Source organism: Heterocephalus glaber, unplaced genomic scaffold (genome assembly GCF_053883595.1).
Source record: "Heterocephalus glaber isolate CG9 unplaced genomic scaffold, H.glaber_assembly_v1.0 deba00001565, whole genome shotgun sequence".
NCBI lineage: Eukaryota > Metazoa > Chordata > Mammalia > Rodentia > Bathyergidae > Heterocephalus > Heterocephalus glaber.
The window spans coordinates 322,689-349,644 of record NW_028258352.1 but is presented as its reverse complement, the minus strand read 5'-3'; the positions used below and the strand labels follow the sequence as shown (position 1 = coordinate 349,644).

Genomic DNA, 26,956 nt, shown 5'->3' with positions numbered 1-26,956 from the left:
GAGAAAACTGTAAAAGCCATATACATATATATACATATACACAGTTAAATATAATCAAAAGAAAAACTGTTGCTGCCCTCCATCCTGGTCCTTGGGAGAATAAATTTTTAATTTTTCTTTATTTCTTCTGGTCATTATCTCAGTATCTCTGTAACATGCTCACACCACTACTTGATTTAAAATACAGGCTTTATATACTGACATCCTCCCAAGACCAAGGAGGACTTAGGTATTAGACATCTCTCTCCACCCTTTATAGTCATATATCTAATTAGAGTTTCTTTATTGTTATTACATTTGTGACCTTCAGTAATGTTCTTGAACTTCTTGTGGCATTGATCAGAGCTTCCAGAGCTCCACCTTGTGAAATAAACAGTAAGTTCCTCTCATTTTTTTATTACTGTGTACAATTTTATGTTTAAATTATTAAAACTTAGAACACCTGCTTCCTTTTCTAGCAGGACATTTGAGTCATCTGTGCTCTCTACCTAGGATGATCTTAAAAGATAGAAACAATACACATTTACCCAGAAGTGAGCTACAACTGTATCTTCTTCTCTATAGTTTCAAAACCATGATCAGTGCCACTCAAAAAAAGGATTTTCCTTTTGGTTACTCTACCCATTGCTAAAATCACAACACATTTTGGTATGTTTCAGAATTGGAGGACTTTTCTTCAAAAATTTGTTTATTCCCTACAGTTTCTGTTTATTTTGGATTTTTCTTAGTAGGAGGGGCACTTTATGTCTCTATCATCTGGCTTCCTATTTATTCTGACAACTGCTTTATGTTTGTAATATTCTCCTTGTAGCCCACAGACTTTTTGTTCTAACAAGACAGTGACATCCCTGCATAGCTTCTCATTTTTTAGCTCCTTTTTCCTACTCTCAAGTTGTTTTCAAAATTTTTTATTAGTATGTTTTGCAGTCCATAATGATTATATATTCACTATGAGGAACTGGTACATGTATATAACACATCTCAATTCTTTTTCCCCCTCTTCCTCGCCACCCCTTTTTTTTTGCCAGCATCAGATTCATTTATATATAAGTCCTTATAAAGTTAATTATCATATATACAGATTAAGCACCAGACCAATAGACCAAAAAACATATAAAATACATAAGATAATTGTACTAAATCAAGGTACACTTTTAGATACACTGTCCATACTGGATTACAGTAACTTTTTCTCTCTCTCTTTTCCTATTATCTGTCTTTTATTTTATACTTTACCTGTCTTTTGTTTTTCTTTTTTGGCACTGGGGATCAAACTTGGGACCTTGTATTTGAGAGGCAGACATCGGAACCACTGAGCTAAATCCTCAGCCCCTATTCATGTTTTCTCATACAAGAGAAATTATATTTAAGCTTTTGTGACTTACTTACTTCATTTAACATTATAGTCTCAAGGTGGATCCATTTTCCTACAAATGGCTCAAGTTTATCCTTCTTTATTGCAGAGTAGTACTCCATTGCATATAAATACATTTTATCTATTCATGTGTTGATAGACATATAGGGGGCTGAGGATTTAGCTCAGTGGTTCTGGTGGCTGCCTTGCAGGGTCCTGAGTTTGATCCCCAGGAACAAAAAACAAACAAAAAAACCCCATGCAGATAGACATATAGGCTGCCTCTAAGATTTAGCTATTATGAACTGTGCTGCTATAAACATGGCTATGCATACATCACTGTGGTGTGACGTCTTTAACTCTTTTGAGAAGACACCTAGGAGAATAGCTGGGTCAAATGAAATTTCTATTTTTAGTTTTTTGAGGAATCTCCATACTGATTTCCATAGTGGTTGTACCAGTTTATACGCCTACCAATAATAGAGAAGGATTCCTTTTTCCTTACAGTCTCTCCAGTATGTTATTGTTTGATTTCTTGAAAACAGCCATTCTTTTTGTAGTGAGATGGAATCTCAGTGTTGTTTTAATTTGCATTTCTCAAATAGCTGGCAATGTTTTTTTTTCACATATTTATGGGCCATTTGTACTTCTTTGTCTGTTTCAGATGCTCCCTATTCTTTGTTTCTTGGGTTTTTTTTGGAGACAGGGTCTCGCTATGTACTTCAGGCTGAACTCATTGTGTAGCCCAGGCTGGCCTCGAACTCACAGCAATCCTCCTGCCTCAGCCTTGTGAGTGCTGGGATTACAGGCATGGATGCTCATTTTCTGACTCGGTCTTTAATTTGGGGGTTTAGTTTTTTTGAGTTCTTTATATATCATAGGTATTAGTCCTCTCTTTGAGGAGTAGCTGGGAAAATATTTTCCTGTTCTGTAGGTTGTCTCTTCACGCTATTGGTGGTTTCCTTTGCTGCGCAGAAGGTTTTTAATTTGACGCGATCCCATTTGTTGATTCTTGTTATTACTTCTTGTGCAACTAGAGTTCTGTTCAGAAAGTCTTTGCCTACACCGATGTCTTCAAATATTTTACCTATTTTGTTTAGATCTTTGAACCATTTTGTTTTTGGTACCAAGGATTGAACTCAGGACCTCGTGCTTGCCAGGCAGGCGCTATGCCACTGAGCTAAATACCTGGCTCTGATCCAGTTTGGTTTTAAGTTTAGTGCATAGTGAGAGATGTGAGTCTAGATTCCATCTTCAGCATGTACATAGGCAATTTTCCCGGCACCATGTGTTCCTACCCTCAAGTTCTTACTCATATTACCATTCAATAAAATCCTTTAGGCCCAGAGCCCTCAGGAACCTCATATTAATCTTTTTATTATATTCTTACCTCAATTGAGTACATTCTTAGGCTTCCTTTTTGAGAAAGGATGCATTTAAGGAAACATTTTCTGCATCCATTCATATGTCACAATCTCTTTCCTCATCCTACTTGTTTAACAGCTTGGCTAGACAAAGAATTCTATAATAAAAATAATTTTTCCTTAGAAAGTTAATGGCACCATTCCATAGTCATTCAGCCCTAGTTTGTAGTTTCTTCTGACTCTCTCTGGCTATTCTCTAACATTTCTTTGGACAGATGGATTTAAGAATCATTTGGCCATTCTCCCCCACCTCCATAATTCATTTCAAAATCATTAGGACTTATCAGAATTTATATTGGCATATTACTATAATTGAGAGATAAAAATGTTCTTGTACATATTCATGTTTTATGTCTTTCAATAGAATTTTGCAATTTATACATTTAGATTTTATACATAATCTGGGCATAGTGGTGCACACCTGTAGTCTTGCTATAGTCACAATATAATCAGAGACTACCACAGGGAAAAAAGGCAAAGAAACCCCTAGGCCCCTAATCTGTTACTCATTAAAAACATAATTTTTTTCCTAAGACAATCAGGAGCTTAAAAGCAGTTTTTGCTAAAACCCATGACTTTACTTGGGCCTAAAAATGCTTGATAAATAACTAAATGTAGAATAAAGTCAAAGTCTTCTCAGCTCTGCATATAGGTTATTAGTCATTTAGAGAATGTCTGCCAAAAGCTGGCAGAACAAAATTTACCTGGCCTATCTCATTCCCCTTAAAGATGGAAGACACCAAGATAAAACTAACTAAAATAATTTCCAGGATTCAGAGGGATATCTAATCACCAGGCTTTCTTTACAATGTCCAACTTGCTTAGAAGTCTCTGGGCATTGTCCCAAACTGGTCCCATGAGAAACAGCCTTATAAGACTGAAACCATCAAAGAGGCAATCATTTCATGAGAATAGAAATGTCCCTTTAGCCTTGAGGATTCCTCCAGAGCTTCGAAACCAGGACTGAGAGAATGATGGCCAGAACTCTGGTCCACTTCAACCAGTTCTTAAAGTCTGGTGCCCTGCTTTTGTGTCTGGGCAGGTCCAGTCCTTTTCATCAGAGTGTGCCCTCTCCAGCTACTAATGAAGCTGGGGTCCTTTCCCTACCTTGTCTCTTACTTCTCAATTAAAGTTTTTCCCCTGCAAATCTATGCTTTAGTTTTTAACTCACATTATCACTAGAACAAGGACCCATGGTAACTAGGCATTGACAGGTCCCATGTACTCAGAATATAACTGTGAGGTTAAAATAGATCTTTAAAAGTAAGATTTTTTTAAAGAGATAGACTACTTCTCTAGCTTCTTAATGCTGAGAGTGCAAATTGCCACCCATAGCCCTGCTGCCAAGGAGGATGCAACACTTCAGCCCTCTGGGCCAAAGCTTGGCTAAATCTATGCATGGGTATTTCCTGGCTTTGCTCTAATCTGTCTATAAATCGGAGTGCTTCTGTGCAGTGGAGGCAAGAGAGCTAGCTGCCCTTCCAAGCTGGCCAAATTGTGAATAAATGAGTTTTTTTCATTTTTATGGGCTTTTCTTGTACGCTTGGTGGTGGGCAGGGGAATAAAACTAGAAGGCTGAGACCCAATCTCAGGCTTGACCAGACGTGTACCAGACAGGCTGAAGGAGGACTGCTGCAGCTCAGGAGTTCAAAGCCAGCCTGGGCAACATGAAAAGAAAAAAATCTCATCTCTTAAAAAAATTCTTTTATACATAATTGTATACTTTTTCATTTCTCTCATAGCTTTCACTCTGCTGTCACCTGAACATCTGGATCCAAGAACAAGGGATCTGCCCTAACACCGAGGATAACTGATCTAGAAATCAGGTCAGAGAAGAAAACAAGACATGGCTATGCACATCTTCTTCTTGCCTATGGTCAAGGCCTCGGGAAGCTGTTGATCTGTGGTGATATTGCCTGTCACTAGCCCTCTTTCTTGAAATTAAGGGGAATTGCAGCTGCCAGCTTACCAGCGTGGGCAAAGTGGTCCCGGGCTGACTGGAGCCCTGCTCCATCCAGCTTGCCACACCCACTTGTGACCATGAGAAGGTGAGGACCCCCTGGTAACGCCCACCAGCCATCAGCGTAGCTGCCCCCGGCTCCTGCCTCTGGCCTCTAAGCTGTGCAGCTACTTGGTTCCACACTACAGGGGCACAATGGCCAATAAAGGCCATTGTCCTGAGCTGCAGAAGTGAACAACAGAGAGAGAGCTTCTCTCAGGCTCCCTGATGAAAACTGAGGCACACTGGAAAAGTGAAGAGAATCTCTGCAATAAAGGTACACAAGACCACAGTACTTAGTAAGTTGGAGGGATCATCACCTCCCACTGGAACCTGGACTATCTTCAGGGGAAAGGGAGCTGGAACCTGCAATAGAGCCTTGTAGAGTACAACCCTGCAGGAGGACAGGGAGCTCAACTTGGGACTTGCAGCCAGAAATCTGCCTGAATCTCACAGGTCTGTGACTGGCTTGCTGAGACTCACTGACATAACTGCACACTGCTGCCCATGTTGTTTATTGTCACAGCAGAGACATACCCTTAAGGAGGCCCTTCATTTTTATCTTTTATTTGTTATTTTCAAAATTACCACTGTTTTTGCTCTTATTTTTAATTTTTTTCTTCTTTTTCTACTTTTAAAATTTTTATTTTTCTTTCTTTTCTCTTTTCTTTCTCTCACTCTCTCATTCTCTCATTGTCCCACATTGTTCTTCATCTCCCTTTGTGTTCCTCTTCTGACCCTAATTCGTATTTCTTTATTTTTCTTTTCTTCTCTTTCCCTCTCTCACCTGTGTCCTCTGGCCTCACGGCTAACCTTCCCCTATCCTTCTGCCTACCTATTCTTCCTTCCCCAACTCCTTCTAACTCCCCATCCCAAAGGGTAAAGTTGCTATATTGAAGAGTTTATTCACTTTAAACATATGTTGGGTTGGTCCTTGATTTCGATTTAATTCATACAGTTAAAGGTGACAGATTAATAACTACCACAAACTGTCATTTTCTAAGAGGTACTTGATGCTATTGTGTTGTTGACTGTTTCACTTGGGCTAAGGTGTTGTGATTGATCTCATCAGTTGTCCTTCCTGGTGTAATGAAAATGAGATACCTCAGAGCCATTAGAGACTCAAAACCTAAAGACTAGCTATAACTGGACACCTCTGAGAAGCAATCATTGCATAAGGTTTCCAAATACATCAACAAAGATACTTACAACAAGCAACTTCAAAGTATCAACCCAGGAACTAAACCAAGAACAGTACCAAAAACAAAAATGAGAAGACATTTAAGCAAGGCATAAACTCAGACGTCCATCCCACAAAAGGCAAATTCTGGGGGAAACGAGGTGGAAAAGTCTGATAATCAACCACCTAGACACCCTGAACTGATAGCTCAGGAAGTAACAAAACAGATGAATGAGGCTTTAGAAAAATTCAAAGCAAATCTCCCAGATAACTACAGAGATGATAAGCAGAGTGAAAGACATGATTAGAGGCTCTAGAATAGAAAAAGATAAAAAAAATAGATGAGCTTGGAAACATGCTGGAAGCCATGAATGCCCAGCATAAGAAAGAAATGAAAACTATGGTCACCCAACATAAGAAAGAAATGGAATCCATGTAACAGATTCAAACAGATATTCAGGAGATTAAAAACTCCATGAAAGCAAGCACAGTAGATTAAGGGAATCTGAAGATAGAATATCAGATATAGAAGACAAGATTGTGGTTAGTGACCATGAAAACAGAGATTTCTTAAAAATAGTAAGGGACCATGAGAAACCAATCCAGCAGCTGCTAGATGATGCAAAGAAGAATAACATAAGACTGATAGGAGTCTATGAAAAAATAGGAGAAAGTACAATTGACATAAAAAAACTGTTCACGGGCCGGGGATTTAGCTCAGTGGTTTCGCCGCCTGCTGTGCAAGCGCAAGGACCCAAGTTTGATCCCCGGTTACAAAAAACAACAACAAAAAACTGTTCACAGAAGTAATAGCAGAAAATGTCCCAGAGGTGTAGAATTGGACATACAGATAAGTGAGGCATACAGAACTCCAACTAGCCATGATCAAAAAAAATCTACACCTAGACATATAATAGTCAAGATCCCAGAAATGCAACAGAAGAACAAAATCCTACAGGCAGTTAGAGAAAAGAAACAAATCACCTACAAAGGAAAGTCCATCAGAATCACGGCTGATTTCTCAACACAAACCCTCAAATCAAGGAGAGCCTGGAGTGAAATGTTTCAAGCCCTAAAAGAAAATAACTTCCAACCTAGACTGTTCTATCCTGCAAAGTTATCTTTCAAAATCTATGGGGAAATTAGATACTTCCTTGACAAAGAACACCTGAGAAATTTCATGAACACCAAAGCAGCACTCCAAATGATTCTAAGCAATATCCCAGAAAAAGACAATGAAGGTCACAACTCCATGAGGCCCAACAGAGGGAAGCCACCAGGCAAGGTGAGAAACTAAAGGGAAAGGGGGGAAAAATAAGAAATAAAAGAGCCAACAATAGTAAAACATTATGACAAGGATGAGTCAATATCTATCAATTATAACTGTCAATGTTAATGGCCTCAATTCACCAATCAAAAGAAACAGTCTGACAGAATGGATTAAGAAGCAAAATCCAGCAATATTCTCCATACAAGAACACACCTAACTCAAAAAAAAATTCATAGACTGAAAGTAAAAGGATGGAAAACAGTTCTCCATGTGACAGGAAACCAGAAAAAAGCAGGGGTAGCAATCTTATTTGCAGACAAAGTAGATTTCAAACCAAAAGTAATTAAGAGAGACAAAGATGGTCACTATATCCTTGTGAAGGGAACAGTAGATGAGGAAGAGATGACAATCATAAATATATATGCAGCAAATACGAATGCTCAAAACTATACAAAACAAATATTAATGGACATGAAAAATCAAATAAGCACTAATACAATTGTAGTGGGGGACCCTCAATACTCCACTATCACAAATAGATCATCTAGACAAAAAATTAACAATGAAATACTAGAACTGAACCAAGCTATTGAACAAATGGACTTAATAGATGTTTACAGAGAGTTCCACCCCACAAAATTAGAATACACATTCTTTTTGGCTGTACAAGGGTCATTCTCCAAAATAGACCATATGCTAGCTCATAAGACATGTCTAAGTAAATATAAAAGAACTGAAGTTACTCCCTGTATATTATCAGACCATAGTGCAATAAAATTGGAGGTCAATAACATAAGAAACCAGAAAACAACCACAAACATGTGGAAATTGAATAACACCCTCCTGAACAACCAATGGGTCACAGAGGAAATTAAGGTAGAAATTAGACAGTTTCTACAAGTAAATGATAATGCCAGTACAACATACAGGAAGGTATGGGACACAATAAAAGCAGTTCTATGATGGAAATTCATAGCAGTGAATGCCCATATTAGGAAAACAGAGAGAACTCAAATAAATAACCTAATGCAGAACCTCAAGCTCTAGAAAAAGAAGAGCATAACAAACCCAAAGCTCATACAAGAGAGGAAATTATAAAGATCAGAGCAGAAATCAATGAAATGGAGACTAAGAGAACGATACAAAAAAAATCAATGAATCAAAGAGTTGGTTTTTCAAAAGAATAAATAAAATCAATAAACCTTTAGCCCACCTTATCAAAAAAAGGAAAGAAAAGGCTCAAATCCATGCAATTAAGAACGAAAAAGGTGAAGTCACAACAGACCCAGCAGAAATCCAGAGGATCATCAATACCTACTTCGAGAACTTGTACTCTAATAAAATGGACAACACAGAAGAAACGGACAGATTCCTAGATACATACAAATTGCCAAAGTTAAATGAAGTAGATATAGAAATTCTAAACACCGCAATTACAATGAATGCAATTGAAAATGTAATAAAAAATTTACCAACAAAGAAAAGCCCAGGCCCTGATGGCTTCACTGTTGAATTCTACAAGACATTTAAAGAAGAACTATCACCATTACTCTTTAAACTCATCAAGGAAATTGAAAGGGAAGCAAGGCTTCCAAATGCATTGCTGGAAGCAAGTGTTACTTAGATTCCAAAACCAGGAAAAGACTCAACCGAAAAAGAGAACTACAGGCCAATCTTCCTAATGAACATAGGTGCAAAAATCCTCAACAAGATACTGGCAAACAGAATACAGAGGTCATCAAGAAGATCATACATCCTGACCAAGTCAGATTTATCCCAGGGATACGGCTGGGGATTTAGCTCAGTGGTTTCGCCGCCTGCTGCGCAAGCGCAAGGACCCAAGTTCAATCCCCAGTACCAAAAAACAAAAACAACCCAGGGATGCAAGGATGGTTCAACATTCATAAATTAATAAATGTAATACACTATATTAACAGAGTCAAGGATAAAAACCATATGATCATCTCAATAGATGCAGAAAAGGCATTCAACAAAATCCAACACCAATTCATGATAAAAACCCTACAGAAAATTGGAATAGAAGGTCTTTAACTCAACCTGATTAAGGCTATCTATGAAAAACCAAGAGCCAACATCATACTAAATGGTCAAAAACTGAAAACTTTCACGCTAAAATCAGGAACAAGGATGCCCACTATCACCACTTCTGTTGAATATAGTTCTGGAAACATTAGGCACAGCAATTAGAAAAGAGAAAGAAATAAAAGGAATAAAGATAGGAAAGGAAGAAGTTAAACTGTCATTATTTGCTGATGATATGATACTTTACACAGAAGACCCAAAAAACTCGGCCAAAAGACTTCTAGACTTAATTGACAGATTCAGTAGAGTAGCTGGATATAAGGTCAACACTCAAAAAACAATAGCCTTCTTATACACAAATAACAGACTCACTGAAAGAGAAATTAGGAAAACAATTCCTTTTACAATAGCATCCAAAAAAATGAAATAACTAGGAATCAATCTAACAAAGGAAGCAAAAGACCTCTACACTGAAAACTACAGCACTCTGAAAAAGGAGATCGAGGAAGATACAAGAAAATGGAAAGACATTCCCTGTACAAGGGTAGGAAGAACCAATATAGTGAAAATGGCCATACTTCCAAAACTATTATATAGATTTAATGCAATGCCGATTAAAATTCCAACAATATACTTCATAGAACTAGAGAAAACAATCCAAAAATTCATTTGGAACCAAAAGAGACCTAGAATACCAAAAGCAATTCTAGGTAACAGAGACATGGCTGTGGGTATCATAATCCCCAACTTGAAACTATACTACAAAGCTGTGATAAAAACAGCATGGTATTGGCAAAGAAGCAGACCCAAGGATCAGTGGAATAGATTAGAAGACGCAGAAACAACTCCAGACATACTAAGCCACCTCATCTTTTTTTTTTTTTAATTCTTTTATTGGTACATTTTAGGTATACAATATGTTTACATTTATCATTGGGTGCTTGTACCTGTACATGATGTATCTTGGTTCTTATTTTTTTCCCCATTACCTGTGCGCCCTTCACCCCCTCCACCCCTCCCTATTTACATAGATTTCATTTCCATTTTTTTTCTTTTCTCATAATTTTTCCTTTCCCTTCTTTCCTTTCCCCTTCCCCTCCCAACACCCCTACCCCTTTGGACCTTTTCTTCCTATTTCAAATTATCAATTATTCATTTTAATCATTTTAATCCTTATTTACACTTTCCGTTTCTCACACTAGAGAAACTATTTGGTATTTTCACGTGTGTCCTATTTATTTCACTTGAGTATGGCCTCAAGATGCATCCATTTAGCTATAAATGTTTCTAGTTTCTCGTTCTTTATGGCTGAGTAGTACTCCATTTTATAAAAAAACCACATCTTTATTCAGTCTCCAGTTGATGGGCACTTGGGTTGTTTCCAAGCTTTAGCTATTACAAACTGTGCTGCTATAAACATGGGTACACATGCATCACTGTGGTATGATTCTTTTAATTCTTTTGGGAAGATACCCAGCAGGGGAATAGGTGGGTCAAATGGGACCTCTAGCCCTAGTTCTTTGAGGTATCTCCATACTGATTTCCACAGTGGTTGTACCAGTCTGCACTCCCACCAACAATGGAGAAGGGTTCCTTTCTCCCCACACCTCTGCCAGCATTTGTTATTGGTTGATTTCTTGATAGCAGCCATTCTTTCTGGGGTGAGGTGGAATCTCAGTGTTGTTTTCATCTGCATGTCTCGAATGACCAATGATGTTGAACATTGTTTCATATATTTATTTGCTGCTTTTACTTCTTTGTCTGAGAAATGTCTGTTCATTTCAGATGCCCATTTTTGAACTGGGTCTTTGAATTTGGGGGGGTCTGATTTTTTCAGTTCTTTATATATTCTAGATAGTAGTCCTCTGTCTAAGGGACACCTGCTAAAAATTTTTTCCCACATTGTAGGTTGTCTCTTAGCTCTGATGGTGGTTTCTCTTGCAGTGCAGAAGCCTTTTAATAAGATGAGATCCCAGTTGTTGATTCTTTGTGCTAGTTCCCATGCTACTGAGGTTTTGTTCATAAAGTCTTTTCCTATGCCAATGTCTTCAAGAGTTCTACCTAACTTATCTTCCAGCAAGTTTAGTGTTTCTGTCTCAATATTTAGATCTTTAATCCACTTCGATCTTAGTTTAGTGCATGGTGATAGGTATGGGTCTAGTTTTAATCTTTGGAAGGTTGAAATCCAGTTTTTCCAACACCATTTATTAAATAGGCTATCTTTCCTCCAATGAGGGTGGTTGGCTCCTTTGTCAAAGATGAGGTGCCTGAGATGAAAACAACACTGAAATTCCATCTCACCCCAGAAAGAATGGCTGCTATCAAGAAATCAACCAATAACAAATGCTGGCAAAGGTGTGGGGAGAAAGGAACCCTTCTCCATTGTTGGTGGGAGTGCAGACTGGTACAACCACTGTGGAAATCAGTATGGAGATACCTCAAAGAACTAGGGCTAGAGGTCCCATTTGACCCAGCTATTCCCCAGGCTTCCTTCAATGTAGCCCATACTAGTGGCAGCAATCTCCCATTTTGGTGCTAATGAGGCCTTGTTCTTATTCTAAAGTCCATTTTGGTTAAAGGGAGGGGAACTACAAGCAGTTTTTAGGCTAGCATTACTCCAGGAGTCAAGATACATTTTTATGGCTTTGGAAAAAGCCAAATTGCTTTCTAAAATGTTAATACCAGCCCGCATGATGGTGTATGTCTGCAATCCCAGTACTTAGGAGGCTGAGGCAGAAGGATCATGCTGAGTTTGAGGCCAGTCTGGGCTACACAGTAAGCTGAAGGGCAGCCTGAAATACATAGTGAGACCCTGTCTAAAAAAAAAAAACGAGTTAACACCAATTTTCAGTTCCAGAAATAGTGTAATTAGTATCCATTTTTCTTGTACTCTTACCTACATAAATATTATGATTTCCAAAAGTCTGTCAAATGTGTCAGGTTAAACAGTATTTTATTGTTTTAATTTGTATTCTTTTATGACTAGTAAGGTCTAATGAGAAGGGATCTGTAAGTTAAAAGTTTTATACAGAATTCAATCAATTTCCTCTAGTGTGATTCAAATATAACTATGTTTTCTAAGTAGATATTAAACACAGAAGAAATAGCCTAGGCTGGAAATTGCTCCAAAATGCTCTCAAATAGCAAAACATGGAATGTGGTAGATAGAAGTGGTTTCTGGGTTCAAAAAAATGACTTTTACTCATTTTGGCAACAGCAGACACAAGTGACCAGGTGTCATGACCCTAATGCCCTTTCACCAGAACACTGTCATGGCTGAAGTAGGAGAAAAGAAACAATGGTAGGCAGAAAGGAAATAAAGAAAATTGTAGGGCTGAGGATTTAGCTCAGTGGCACCACGCCTGCCTCACAAGTGCAAGGTCCTGAGTTTGATTCCTGGTACCAAAAAAAAATTGTAATTTTTAAAGTTGTACTTTTAAGGAAATCTGCAGCTTCATGACACAAAATTACCCAAGGTTGCAAGCTGTTTTTCCTTTCAGGAATCTCATTCCAGAAAAAACCTTTTTTTCCTAAGGCTATTAAAAATACAAGCCTGTAAATTGGGCCCATGCTTTCTGCCTATAAATTGCTCTTCCACAGAACTCCATTCTCAAGGAAGCAGCATATTAAGTGTGCAATATATCTCTATATCAAACACATGCAAATGGTTTGGATTCTAATCTAGCCTACCAAATGGGTAACCTGAGAAGACAGTAGGAATACACATCCTGGATTATCTATCTGGGGATATCCCCAAGACCAGATAAAAACTCCTAGCTCTGGGCCATAATGGATCTCTTTTGTGGGCCTGTACTCCGTTTTGAGTGTGTACTTCTTTATTTGTGTCTAATAAATCTTTCTAATACTTTTCAATGGTGTGTCCTGTAATTTTTTTCTGTGACCTAAGTCAGTGAAACTACAACCTACCCTGTGGGTGGGTAGAGTTGAGGTCCCCATTCTTCTCTTTGTGGGGACCTCTTCAGAATCCATCTGGTGACAAAACCACTGTGCAGAGGCCTGATGGGAGGCAGCAGTTGCTGTTGTGAGAAAAGGGCATGTCCTTCAGAGAGGCTCAGAGGCCTCACCTCCCTGCAGGTGTGAACTTCCCTGCATCTCTGCCCACACAGGCGCACAGTGGTATAAGGCTGTCCACTGCCTGCTGCCCTGTGTGGGAAGAAGATGCAAGTCTGAAATGGAACAGGTAACCTCATGGGGCAGGAGACATGAGGATTCTTGGGTCCTAATCCATGAGCTGTTACCCACTGAAGGCAGAGACATCTTTTTCCCCACCCTGCCTTGCTAGCAATGTATGGAATGTGCTTTTCTCTACTCTTACTGTAACAATCAGGTGGACTGTAATAGTGTGTGTGTGTGTTATGCCAGGATGTCTCCAAGGGTGACAATGACCACTGATCCATATCATGTTTTAGGAGGAAACATGAGGCCATACTCATTATCCAATGGAAAATTATCAGTCTCTAGCCCACCCCAGGGAAGCCATAAGAGCTAGTCCATTTTTTTGTTATGGACCAGTCTGATCTGTTAGACCTGCACTGTTTTCAGCTAATCTCCTCCCTAAGCTAAAGCCCCTTCCTTCCTTTCTCTTCTTAAATTTGTGCTGTTTCTTCAGTTTTAACTTCCATTATCACTGAAACAAATTCCTGCACGTGTTCAGTGTCAAGTGTGGGACCTTCCAGTTCCAGGAGAGTCTAAGTCCTCAACTCATGGCAGGACTCTGTTGCCAGCCTTGCCAGTAGAGGTTGTGCTGACAGGACACCTCATTCAAAACTAACAGAAGAAAGGGTGCCAGTTCCAGAAATTCTCTCACATTACTTCATTTCATTATGATTTCTGAACTTTCTGGACTATCAACAACTATGTTATATACTTTTTCTTTTATTTTTAATTAGCTATTTTGGTGCTGGGAGTTGAACCTAGGGCCTTGTACACGATAAGCATGTGCACTACAACCGAGCTACACCTCTAGCCCCATATGATGAAATTTTGAGGTTTCAATTTTAATAGATTCTTACAAATATTATAGGACTTTCTTGGTGCCCTTTCTGATGTCTATACACCAAAAAGGCCCTCAAAAGACAAATAAAAATCAAACACTAAGGTTAACCAGAACAAGGCTGCAGGCCAGGGGTAGACAGTGCTTATTCATCCTAATGAGAACTAAGGTGTGCATTTCATTCAAATCAGCTTGTTTCCTTTGAAATCCAACTCCAAATATGCCTCCTTTGGGAAGCTTCTCCTTCATGTACTCTTTCTCTTCTAGTAAGATCACTCTGCTATTAGGTTACACACATGTTCTCAGCTTTATTCTGTATCGATTTGCTTGTGTTGACACACTACTGTGAAAACCCTTATCCATAACTCTAATGGGTCTGGTCTCTCTCACCCCTGGGGCCTGTTCATCATAACCTGGCAGTCACGAAATGTCAATGCTGCAGCCATTGTCACTCAACCAAGCGTGTAGCCAGGACAGGGGATTAAGGAAACAGGAAGCCAGATGTTCCTTCAGGGAGTGGTGCGGTGGTAACTAACAAACAGAGTCCTAGGTGCTAGGACACAAATCCAACTCCATTTGACAGGGAAGCTGTGAAGCCAAGTAGATCTTGAAATCCAACATTCCAGGTATCTGAGGCTATCTCTTGTGATGTCACAGACCACTGGACTCAGGTGCTTGGTGATGACAGTATGATAGATTTGGGCAAAAGAATTTAACCTCAACATGTAGAAAACAGAAGCCTCTCCTCTGATCTGTAAGGACAACAAAAGGAGGACAATGTGATGCCTGCCTGCCCTGCTGCACATTTTCATATCTACAGGAGGACAGTTGGTGTCTGAATGTGGGAATCCAGAAGGATTCAGAATGAAACAAAGAGTTTTCAAACATGCCTGTAATTCAAGAGCTCTGGGAGGCTAAGGCAAAAGGCCTGGAAGTTTGAGCCTAGCCTGGGCAATTTAATGACTTAGTAAGACCCTGTCACAAAATAAAAATGGGCTGAGGATATAACTCAGTGAAAATGTCTTGGGTTCAATCCGTAGTATTGAAAAATGAGAAAAGAGGTTTCAGTCATTAGAAAGCAATGTTCATGATTCAAAGCATGATAACAAACACTTGCAGATCCATTATTTTTCAACAGATACTGATTAGAAGATAAAGAAGCCAGATCTGCTGGAAAGACATGGGGTTTTAGACAATGTGTATGAGCATTTAAACTTACACTTCCCAGTTTTAGGAAGGTCTCCTCATTATTTTATAGCCACTATTTCCTCAATTATCTTTGTAACATCTCATGGGAAAGGCAAGGTCTGAAAAGTCAACAGGGTGGGGAGGGGACCGATGCCTAGATCATGGTCAGATTAGGGCTTTGCCTGTGAGGCTATCAGATCCTGTGCTCTGCTCTTGGCCTCTGTGACACCTTGTGATCTCAGTTCTACTCTCTGGCTGCTCCCTCCTAGTTCTTTCTGCTAGGTCATCCTCTTCTACCTAGACCACAAACTCCAGAGTCCTCAAGGCTTATTCCTTGGTTCTATCTGGATGGTTTTGGTATGATTTGAGTTTGTCCTTCAAATGTTCCTGTGTTGGAAGCTCAGCCCCCAGTGTGGTGGTGCTGAGGTGATGGAACCTTTAAGACATGAGGCCCAGTGGAAGGTAATTAGGTCACTGGGCTATCATCCTTGTAAGAGATTAATATAGTTCTTGGGGACTTGACTAGTTCCTGCAAGAGTGAATTATAAAAAGAGCTAGCAAGGCTGGCTCTTGACTCTGATGGCCTTGTAATTTTCTGTATACACGCCATCCCCTATGAGTTCCTCACCAGGGTCCAAGCCGATGGGGCTGCATGATCTTGGACTTTCAGCCTTTAAAACTGACAGCTAAATAAATCTGTTTTTCTTTATGAAGTACCTAGGCTCAGATATTTTGTTATAGCAACATAAACTGACCATATCACTTCTCTTGGGTTATAGACACTGAGTGATCTTCAGTCACATAAATTTAAGTATCATCTATATGTGCCCCACCCAAAAGGGTAGCCACTCATAAACTGTGCTTATTTAAATTGAAATGAATTAAAATAAAAATTTCAGTTCTTCAGTCATGCTAGCTACATTTCATGTGCTTTATTTTTCATGAGGCTGTGGCCACCATATTGGACAATGCAGACAGAACATTCCCATCATCTCAGGAAGTTCCATTATGCAGCACTCATCTGTCATTGATGACTTCCTGATCTATACTTTCAGCTTGGATCTCTCATCTGAACTCCAGACTTGCTATCCAGTTTTCTTTCTGACATCACCACCTGCATTTATTTCATATATTTCAGACTTAACATGATTTGAAACACAACTTTTTTCCTTAAAATGTTTAATAATCCTCTCCAGACTGCTTCATAGATTGCAAAGCACCCAAAATATACGTGCTTTAAAATGTAATACACTCTGTGGTGGTTAATTTTATGTGTCAACTTGTCTATACATGGTATCCAGACATTTGGCCAAACATTATTTTTTTTTCCAAACATTATTTTAGTTATTTCTGCAACAGGTTTTTAAAAGATGAGATTAAGATTTAAATCAGTGAATTCTAGGTAAAGCAGATGATGACCCTCCATGATGTGAGTGGGTCTAATCCAATCAGTCAAAGACCTTCATAGAGAGAGATTAACTTCTTCCAAAAAGAGGGAAATCTGCCAATAGATGGCATGCAGACTTGAACTATCAACTTTTCCCTGAGTCTCCAACCTGCCAGAGTGCCCTACAGATTTTGGACTTCCCAGCTTCTATAATCGTCAAGCCAAGTCCTTAAAATCTTACCTCCCTTCTACCCCCTACAAACACCCAATGGTTATGCTTCTCTGAAGAACCTTAACATCTTAAAAATTTAAATCATTTTGTTCATTTATTATCATTGCCACGTCATTCTCTTTATTATTTAATAACAATGGTAATGACTTTATTTAAATCTTGATATGGGATAATCAAAACAGAACTATTAAACTTCTCTTTGCCTTTTCTATCCTTGAAAATGGTCCTGTCAAATCAGACACCTGAAAGTGGTCTTTGACTCCTTCCTCTTCTCCCTCCTATAACCAACCTGTTGCTAAGTCAAGGTGACTCTTGTATCCAAGACATATTTTAAACTCTTATGAATCTTTCCTACTGCTACCACTCTATTCCCAGTTAATGGGTGAAGCTAAAGACTCTGAGCTTTCCAAATTACTTTTGCAATGGCCTCCTAACTCAGAGCTCCCCTTCATTTTTGTTTCCCTTCCAATTTCTTTTTCACATAAAGTCAGAGAGCTTTTTTATAAATATGAATCATAACTCTCCACTGTTTAAAACCGTGCATAAAGCAGAATGTAAACTTCTTATCAGAGCCATCCTCAGAAGGGAGCTCTAAAGGGCATGGCCCACTCTACCTGTCCCCTGGCATCACAGTCTACTCTTCCCTTCCCACCAGAACCTAGTCCCCTCTTTCCTCCATGTCCTTGCCAGCACCCAGTATTTCCTTGCTCCTGTTGCTCTTTTGGCTTGGAAAGCATCATTAGTGCTTTGCACGGCTGCCTCCTTCACACTCATTCTTCAGATGGCAGCTTGAGTGCAACTGCCTCGGAAAGGTCATCTCAGTCTCCTGGTCTAACTGGGATCACTGGGAGCTGGGGGTGTAGTTCAGTGGTAGAAAGCCTGCCCATCATAGGCAAGATCCTTGGTTCCATCTTCAGTACTGTATAAATAAATACATAAGATCCCTACTACTCAACTCTCACAGAACTGTTTCTCTCTTGACTCATAATTATTTATAATTTTACTTGCTATAAATTACTTCACATGTTTATTGTCTGTCTTACCACATAAAGGCATGGAGAACATGTCTGTGTTGCTCAGTGTTGCCTAGGTACCATGGTTGGCAAGAAATTGTTGAGTAGATGAGTACAGGGCCCAGCACAGTACTTCCCAAAGCTTACTCTGTGGAATATGACTTTGTAGGATGTTATAGTCAGGAGTTGGCAAACTACTGCCCACAGACCAAATCTGGCCCACATCTTGTGTTTATAAATAAAATTTTATTGGAACACAGCCAGGCCCACTCATTTACATATAGTCCACAGACACTTTAGCTTGATAGTAGAGTTGTGTATTTGTGTCAGAGACCAACTGACTCAGAAAGTCAACTATTTGGCCCCTAAAGGAAGTTTGACAACCTTTATTTTTGGTGGTGCTGGGGACTGAACCCAGGGCCTTTGCACTAAGCTACATCCCCAGTCCTATTTTTATTTTTTATTTTGAGACATGGTCTTGCTAAATTGCCCAGGCTAGGCTAAAAGTTGTGATCCTCCTGCCTCACCTCCTAGAGTGCTGGGATTATAGGTGTGCACCACCACATCAGCCTGCCAACTTTGTTATGGGTGATTACAGTAAAACTGAAACAAATCTGAAGATTTTGTGGATATGATATACACTGCATTAAACAAAGTCACATACATTTCTTTAATGTTGAACATCCTGAAGTCTTTAATACACAACTAAAAATGTGATATGCAGTTTCCATATTTGAGCAGGGAATCATTTTGATGGTATTTGCTGGTTATTTGGAATAGACTTTGTTTTATTTTTTATTTTTGTAGCACTGGGGAATCAAACTCAGGCCTTATGTATGCTAGGCAAACACTCTTAACTGAGCTGTACTCCCAAGCCCTGGAATTGACTTTGAAAAACCTGGCTAAGGTTTGAAACCATGAAGATCAGATTCCTTTAGGGATTTCTCTGGAAAATGGGTGACAAGAACTTCTTAGTGGCCACTGTAAACTGGCCTTCACTGTGTTTTCCTAGGTAACAACGAGATTGAGGCAGGAGGATCACCGAGAGTTCCAGGCTGGGCTACATAGTGAGTTCAGGGCCAGCCTGAACTACAAAGCGAGACACTGCCTCAAACAAAACAAAACAAAGCAAAACAAACAACTTATCCTAGGTAACTAGGAATATGTATTGAGAAGGGAAGCTGAGAAGTATTTACTGAAGATGGGACCTCGTGGTGCAGTCACACAGTCAGGAGTTATCATGCTGGTATCAATAGCCTAAAGTCTATTCCAGCTCTATAAATGCCACCCCTATTGGGATGTATCAACAGAATTAGGAATTTCCCTTGCATTTCTAGAGAAGAACCAAGACAGCTGTAACTTACTTTTTCCTGACTGTTCAATTCCTGGTACGGGATGTGGGCAGGCAGGTAGGTGTGGAGCAGAGCACAGAAGGCCAGGCCATCACTCCAACTACTGCTGAAATTGGTGATGTCAATGTTCTGTGGGGAGAGAAAAAGTGGTATTAAATCCCCAAATTGTGCAATATCATAGAATACAAAGCAGATTGTGTTTAGACAGGCATCTATTGAGAGCAATTTTTTTTTTGGTCCCGGGTATTGAACTCAGGAGCTTGCACTTGCAAGGCAGGCACAGGCACCACTGAGCTAAAACCCCGGGTGACAGGCATCCATCCCTCTCTCTCTCTCTATTTAAGGGCTTTCGATAAGGCAACACGAGTTACATGAATAAACTACCCAAATCTGCTGGGAGTACATTTAATTTTGGTACCAGGAATAGCCTGGTATTGTTCAAATATGCATAGGGTAGCATGAAGAAAGGTGTCAGCACCCAAAACAGTAGGAAATTCCTGTCCGACCCCTCCCTGGATGACTCACTAAAGATTGAGATATCTCATTTCAAATTAACCCCACTAATTAGCTCTGCATATCCCAGCATTCCTCAGATTCAACTGGCCAAGGAAAAATCATCATCAACTTTACCACTGTCATCACCACCACCATCATCATCATGTAGAATCTAATCAAGAAGTAGACTAAGATTGAATAAGAGCATTAATTCCCTCATACTTGCTTCTGCTTCTAGACTCTCTCCCTCAACTGGAAAGGCTCCTTAGGAGGAAGAGAGAATCTTTTATGCTCAACAGTCTCTCTGTTAGCACACCAAACCTGTTTGGGCTCCTCCTTTGGGATAGGTGGGGCTCCTGGAGGCTGCTTAGTATGCAGTCATAAAGAAGCTACAATGTAACTTTAAAGAGACACCCAGGCAGGTCCTTAGGCCAGCTGGAGGCTCCACAGGACCTCTTTCTCTAAGATCCTCAGACCTTCCCTGCTTACCCTTATAGCATTTCTTTCCCTGTATTCACAAAGCTTGCCCTAGATTCACTGTCAAGTTCCAAGGCCTGTGAATGCTTTTCATGCATAAGTGGCTTTTAATGCAGTGGTTGCTCAAATGTACTATAACAGCATGTGAGAGGGGCCTGCATGATTGTAGTAGTGAGGTCCAATGACCACTGTGTGGACTATAAGTCTATTCTGAGCAGTTTTGGGGAAATAAGAGAAATTGGACAGGTCTCCTTTTTGCAATCTCCTCATAGGTGCTGGGGTTTGAGGGGGGAATGGAGGCCCTCCTCCTCCTCAGAATGTTTTGTCCTGGGGAAAGGGAAACCAAGAAAGCCTGGAAAGATGAAGGATGATGGCTGTTGGCTCCTTCTGATGGGATGAATGCTGACAGCTCCTTCCTCCCTCTGCCCAAATGACCAAAACCAATACTACAGCTGGTCAGCTCTCTGACTGTCCTAGAGAGGGTGTTTAGAGTGTTTCTATCAGAACCGATTTGCACCTCAAAAGGAGAGGAAGGGAGAAGCCAAACATGGCATGAAGTCAAGTTGGAATAGGGAAAGGAGATTATGGAATTCATCTCAAAGTGTGTATAACAGAAATTTTGGAGAATATGCATAGGTGAAAATATATATAATAAAATACAGTATAATATTTTCTGGGAAGCTTCCTTAGCTTCCTAGTTTTGAGAGTAAACTGCCTATGATTTAATTTGGGTTTTTAATCTAGATCCCCCCCCCCCCAATATTAGTTCAAGCTAGGCTAGCCCTTAGCAATGAAGTTGGTCAAACACTTCATTTGACAGATGAAGAATTTGAGGCTGACAGAGATGGTACACATGTCACACATATGGCTTACCTGAATGGCAGAGACCCCAGGAACCCACATCCTCACCCTTCTATAAAACCTCTTCTGGCTTCTAGCCAGAGTCCAGGATGATCCTCATGAGGCCCAGAGATTCCCCCCAAAACACAGGCTGTCAGATACGTTCTTGAGTCTACTTTGCATTTACATTCATTCAAAGAGGGATATCTGGCTGAAAGCAACACAGCACCGTAAAAACGCCTCTTCATTCTGGTCAACATAACTGAAGCACTACTGAATGGTGATAACTGCTAAGCATCCATATTATATATAAGCCTGATAAAGCCCTTGTTGTAGGGGACTCCCTTTTGGTTTTCAAGTGAACTCTATAATAGCTAGGACCCCTGGGAAGCTACTTATTTGGATTTTTAGCTTCAAAACCCTTTTGGGTTCAGCAGCTCATGAGGCCTGGATACTGCTTTAGAGAAAAGACACCCTTTGATTTTACAGTTTCTGAAGGGGTTTGTATATTTTAAAAAGCAGAAGACAGAAATAGGTGAGAGGACATGACCTATCTAGCTCACTTAATCAAACCCTGGGAAGAGAAACACAGGGGAAAGAAGAAAGCCAGCCTTGCAGAATGTACAGCATTTCAGTACATACTAAATCTAATTCCCTTCTTTCCTTTCTTTGCCACACACAAGTTGTTTGAGCTCTCATCTTTAAACCCATCTCTCACATGAATGCGATGTGGAGGAGTAAAACCCAGGCTTTATTTTCAAAGTCACCTATTCTTGTGTATTGTCTATGATGACAACTATGGCATCTGAGTCAGTTGGGCCAAGCACAGCAGCATGCCTATAAGTGTTCCTTTTGCAAGGCAACATCAACATCTATAATCTTATTTCCAACAAAAGGCTATATCTTTAAGTAGGAAGTTGAATGTTCAGTGATCAAGATGAAAGTCCCATATGTATTAGTCCTGTAAGACTCAAGCTTCAAAAATGGGGGTGATGGTAAGATCACTGACACCTGTTGAGTGTCTCTGATGTGTCTGTCATGGTGCATTTTATCACTTAATTCTTAGAACTTTAAACCATTTTATAGGTAAAGAGAACTGCAACAAAAAGAAATACTGCTAGTGTAGGGGGTCAGGACTGGAACATCAGTTCTGGGTGACTTCAAAGCACACACACTATGTTTGCTGTGAGATATTGCCACCCAAGGAAGAAAGGAGGCACAAGTGCAGGGTACAAGGGAGGATAACACAAGCATAGAATTCAACACCACTTGCAGTATGGAAACAGCCCTGCATCTAGGGAAGAGTGAACAAGAAGGCTGAGATGAGAGAGAAAAGATTTCAGAGATCCAAGTAGTACAGGTAGAAACAATAGAGCTGAGCAGAGAAACAGCCTCTCCGAGATTTGGGGTCCAGATGCTGGAATATAGCAACGTGAGGAAGAGGAAGAGGGAAGTGGGTTCCCAGGACCCAGGAAGTATCTAAAGCAAGAATTGAAGCCCACAGGGAGGGCAAAGAGAGAGACTTCAATGAAGAAGGAGGTGGCAAGCAGTGCTCTCTCCCTGAACCCAGACTTACTGCATGGGAAAGGCAGCTCGAACTACTGGCGATCCCAGAGGCCTCCACGGAGAAATGCACCAGAGGAATGGAGAAGTGGACACAGCAGGCTCCAGTGGTTGTTGAGTTATTTGGGTCCAGACGTCCCCCAAGAGAGAGTGATTGGCCAGTAGCCATCTTGGAGAGAGGCCAACTGAGCCTGGAACTCAGAGCAGCTGTGGGCATACTCCATCTAGGTGAGTCGGAACTGAGTTCAAGTTGAACTCAGGAGGTCAAGGAGACAAGTTCAAGCCAGTAGGAGCCACACAGTGTGTTGGAGGCTGAACAAAATGGGTTCTAGCCTCACAGCCAGAAAAAAGCCTAAGCTTCAGAACAAAAGATGGAAGCTTGCTGGGATTATCCACTACCTCATTGTAAATCTATGGCTGGCTTGTTAGGATTAATCAATAAAGACCTGGACTCTGTCTGCCCCCTTAGTCTACCAGTGACAGCAGAAACATGCCTTGAAGGCCACCATACCACTGCCCTGAGCACTGAGGAGCAAAACCATCCCCAGGGCTGAGAAGGTGAGCCTTTTGGGCCGTCATACCATTGGCCCCAGCACTGAGGAGCAGAGCTACCGCCAACGCCGAGGAAGTGAGCCTTTTAGGCCGCCGTATCACCGCCCTCAGTACCAAGGAGCAGAGCCACGCCCAGCACCAAGGAGGTGAGCTGCGTGAGCTCCAGCAGCACCTCCCTCCTGTTGAAATGAGAAGAAACTTAAACAATCTCAAAACCAGACTCCCAGATCACCTAAAGCAACCACAAAGGGAAATGAGATGGAACACTCTGATACTCAACCACATGGACTCCCTCAATTGGCAACAAAAGAGGATCTGGAAAAAATGAAATCAGAAATAATTGCTCAGATAACAGCAGGGATTGTCGCCATAGTGCAAGACATGCTTAATAAATCTAGAGAGGACACAGATAAAAAAATAGAGCTGAGGAACATGATGGAATCCCAAAATACAAAACAAATGGAATCCATAAAACACATGCAAACAAATTTCCAGGAGATTAAAAACTCCATTGACAATTTATGCAGCAGAATGAGCCCATGTGAGACAGAATTTCAGATATAGAAGATAAGATTGCAATTAGTGACCAGGAAAAGAAAAACTGCTCTAAAATTGTAAGGGACCAAGAGAAATCAATCCAGCAACTGCTAGATAATGCAAAGAAGAATAACATAAGACTGATCAGAGTCAATGGAGAAATAGGAGAGAGTGCAGATGACATAAAAAAACTGTTCACAGATGTGACGGCAGAAAACTTCCCAAGCAGGGGAAAAGAACTTGAAATACAGATAAGTGAGGCATATAGGACTCCAACTAGCCTTCATCAAAAAAAATCTACACACAGGCATATAATTGTTAAGATTCCAGAAACCCAACAGAAAACAAAGTTCTACAAGCAGTTAGAGAAAAGAAACAAATCACATACAAAGGAAAGTCCATCAGAATCACAGCAGACTTCTCAATGCAAACCCTCAAGGCAAGAAGAGCTTGGAGTGATGTATTCCAAGCCCTAAAGAAAAAGAGCCTCCAACCCAGATTGATGTACCCTGCAAAACTATCTTTCAAAATTGATGCAGAAATAAGATACTTTCATGACAAAGAGCACTTTAAGAACTTCATGAATACCAAACCAGCACTACAAAAAATTTTAGACAATATCCTAGGAAAAGACAATGAGGATCACAACCACAGGAAGCCCAGCAGAATGAATCCATTGAGCATGACAAGAAATTAAACACAAAGGGGGAAAATCTAACAAAAAGAAAAAGTCATGACAATGATAAGTCAATACATATCAGTTATAGCCATTAGTGTTAAAGGTCTCAATTCAACAATCAAAAGAAATAGACTAGCAGAATGGGTCAAGAAGCAAGATCCAACAATATGCTGCATACAAGAAACACACTTAATTCAAAAAGAAACTCATAGCCTGAAAGTTAAAGGGAGGAAAACAATACTCCATGTGACAGGAATCCAAAAAAATGCAGGAGTAGTTATCCTCTTTGTAGATCAAGTGGATTTCAAATCAACACTAAGGGAGACAAAGGACACTACATCCTTCTTTGTAAAGGGAACAATACAAGAGGAAGAGATGACAATCATAAATATACATGCACCAAACAATAGTGCACCCAACTATATAAAACAAATACTAACAGACATGAAAAGTCATATATGCACTAATACAATAGTAGTAGGGGACCTCAATACCCCACTGTCACAAATAGATCAACTAGACAATCCCCAATGTGAAACTATACTACAAAGCTACTGTGATAAAACAGCATGGTACTGACAAAGAAACAGACCTGAGGACCAACGGAACAGATTAAAAGATCCAGAAAGAACTACTGACATACTCAGCCACTTCTTCTTTCACAAAGGAGCCAAACATCCTCACTAAAGGAAAGAGAGCCTCTTTAATAAATAGTGCTGGAAAAATTGGGTTCAAGTTGCCAAAGATTAAAACTAGACCTATATCTCTCACCATGCACTAAAATAAAATTGAGATGGATTAAAGACCTAAATATTAAAACAGAAACACTAAACTAACTAGAAGAGAGGTTAGGTAGAATTCTTGAAGTCATTCGTGTAGGAAAAGATTTCATGAACAAAACCTCAGTTGCACGTGAAATAGCACAAAGAATCAACAAGTGGGATCTCTTCTGGTTTTTTTTTTTGGTACTAGGCATGGAACTCAGGACCTTGCACTTGTGAGGCAGGCAGTGGCACTACTGAGCTAAATCCCTGGCCCAGGATGTCTTCTTATTCAAAAGCTTCTGCACAGCAAGATAAAACACAAACAGGGTGAAGAGACAACCCACAATGTGGAAAAAATTTTTTACCAGCTGTTCCTCAGACAAAGGTCTACTATCTAGAATATATAAAGAACTGAAAAAAAATTAGACCTCCCAAATTTAAAGACCCAATCCAGAAATGGGCATCTAAAATGAACAGTCATTTCTTAGACAAAGAAGTAGAAATAGCAAATAAAGATATGAAAAAATGTTCAACATCACTGGTCATTCAAAAGATGCAAATGTAAACAATGCTGAGATTCTGCCTCACCCCAAAAAGAATGGCTGCTATCATGAAATCAACCAATAACAAATGCTGGCAGGGCAGTGGGGAAAAAGGAACCCTGCTCCAATGTTGGTGGGAGTGTAGACTGTTGCAACCACTGTGGAAATCAGTATGGAGATACCTCAAAAAACTAGGGCTAGAGGTCCCATTTGACCCAGCTATTCCCCTGCTGGTTAACTTCCCGAAAGAATTAAAAGAATCATACCAGAGCGATATATGTGCACCCATGTTCACAGTGGCACAGTTTGTAACAGCTAAAACTTGGAAACAGCCCAGTGGCCCATCAACTGGAGACTGGATAAAGAAAAAGTGTTTTTTTTTAATGGAGTACTACTCAGCCATAAAGAATCAGAAATTAGAGACATTTATAGCTAAATGGATGCACATTGAAGCAATACTCTTAAGTGAAATAAATAGGACACACATGTGTTAATACCAAATAGTTTCTCTGGTGTGGGAAATTGAAAGTGTAAATAAGGATCAAAATGTATAACAGATAATGTGAAATAGGATGAAAAGGTCCAAAGGGGAAGGGGAATTGGGAAGGGCTGGGGACAGGAAAGAAGGGAATGGAATTAATATGAGGAAAGGAAAAAATGGAAACAAAGTCTTTGTAAATAGGGAGAGCAGGGGAATGGGGATAAAATAAGAACCAAGATATATTATGTAAAGGTACAAATTTCCAATGATGAATGTCATTATATTGTATACCTAAAATGTACCAATAAAATTAATTAAAATTTTTTTTCTACCCTGAGAATAAAATTGCCATACTGAGAGCATATTTACTGTACACAATTTTCTGGTTTATTTTATGGTTATATAACCACAAATCTAGTTCATACATTTAAAGGTGGCAAATTAATAGTTACCACACTTTGTTATTTTCTAGGCTGTGTTTGATGTTACTCTTATTGCTGATTGTACTACTTTTGTTCTAATCATTGTTCTTCCTAGTAAACTAAGACTGAGACTGCCTAAGGGTCATAA

The 26,956-nt window shown here is 39.8% G+C and overlaps 1 protein-coding gene across 17 annotated transcripts in view; it reads right to left on the bottom strand.

The window, feature by feature from the left end:
* Positions 1-26,956, bottom strand: part of LOC101705037 (cytospin-B) — a 394,241-nt gene that overhangs the window by 63,942 nt on the left and 303,343 nt on the right. For 16 of the 17 annotated variants that reach the window (XM_087192079.1, XM_087192080.1, XM_087192081.1 and 13 more), the window contains one exon: positions 19,469-19,585. In XM_087192079.1, the coding sequence (XP_087048205.1) occupies positions 19,469-19,585 (117 nt within the window). Of the gene's footprint in view, positions 1-10,926; positions 15,037-19,468; positions 19,586-26,956 lie in introns of those variants that run through there. The other variant, XM_087192086.1, reaches the window with a different exon arrangement.